Genomic DNA, 1,223 nt, shown 5'->3' on the forward strand with positions numbered 1-1,223 from the left:
GAGTCTCTGATGGCTGATGTTCTCTGACAATATGAACAATGGGCATGTACACAGAATCAAAGTAAGTTATCTGACTCCTCACAATAATATTTTGTTCTTATTGAGTATTTTCAAGATCTTAATGAACGTGACTCTTTGGAATCAGTCCAAAAGCAAGTTCAAAGATTGATCATCTGAGGACTGGGTATGTGACAACATTCATTAGTGCATGTGAGTGCTGTCTGACATATTTACAGTTGTAATAACAGGCAAAAAGGACATCACAATGAATTACAACAACTACAATATGGCCATTGTCGAAACATATGCAGTCCACCTGGTAGGATGGCCCCAGGCTGTCAAATTTATCAATCCTTCAAGCATTGGGACTGTCAGCAAAATCCGCAAGCTCCATGATACGCTGAGGGCCAAGACATGTTACTGGAGTGCTCTGACCCCAGCAGAGGTCAAGGCTCATACTGCTGCACTCAATGTGCGCCGTTTGGCAGGGGAAGTCATTTGGCAGCTGTTACAAACTCGGATAGAGCATTGTTCCAATAAAGGAATCAAGATCAGGGTCGATCAAGGACTAAGCCTTATCGAGTCAATGCCTCCCTCAGGAGCGATCACTTAGACTCCCACAGGATCTAAGGTTCAAATGGGACAATGGCTAGCCTCCTTCCCAAGGAGCTAGAGTTCAAGTATCAAGGAGAACCAAGTAGATTCAAGTTAGAGAAAATACAAGTGGTAACTAGGGTTTATATACGTAAGGGAATCATGCACAGACCATGCTGGGCAAAGGGTAACGACTACTGAGAAAGGAAGGTTCATGGGAAAACAAGGTATGAGTCAAAGATAAGGGAGACCATGAGGAAACAGCACAGTGAAAAGGAAGCGTTAGAAGTACAGCCATATAGGAGTCCGCAGTGATGATGAGAAAAAGAGTGGGACATTGTAACAGCAGCCACACAAGAAACATTCCGATGCTGGAATCCCTCACAAGCACAAGGGCGCACCTACCACTGGACCAGGAAATAAAGAGAACAGAGGTCCATCAAAGAAGGCAAAAAAGCATACCAGCACCCAGCATCAGGAGGACACCAAAAGTTCAGAGTTTGTCATGTCATCTGAGGATGAGGGCGAGGGAGAGTAGGGCACCCTGCTACCCTTCCATATATATCATAAATATTTGTATGATCAGTAGCTGTCACTATGTCAAAACGCGCCTCTGATATGTTTGAAAT

At 44.1% G+C, this 1,223-nt stretch overlaps 1 protein-coding gene across 1 annotated transcript; it reads left to right on the forward strand.

Moving 5' to 3' along the window:
* Positions 1–265: 265 nt before the first annotated feature.
* Positions 266–499, forward strand: BJ212DRAFT_1224462 (uncharacterized protein; the record flags this gene model as incomplete). The annotated part of the gene is made up of 1 exon (XM_041329433.1): positions 266–499. A coding segment is annotated over one exon (234 nt), but the record flags the coding sequence as incomplete, so codon positions are not given.
* Positions 500–1,223: the final 724 nt, after the last annotated feature.

The sequence above is a fragment of the Suillus subaureus genome, assembly GCF_016647635.1.
Source record: "Suillus subaureus strain MN1 chromosome Unknown BJ212scaffold_168, whole genome shotgun sequence".
Taxonomy (NCBI): domain Eukaryota; kingdom Fungi; phylum Basidiomycota; class Agaricomycetes; order Boletales; family Suillaceae; genus Suillus; species Suillus subaureus.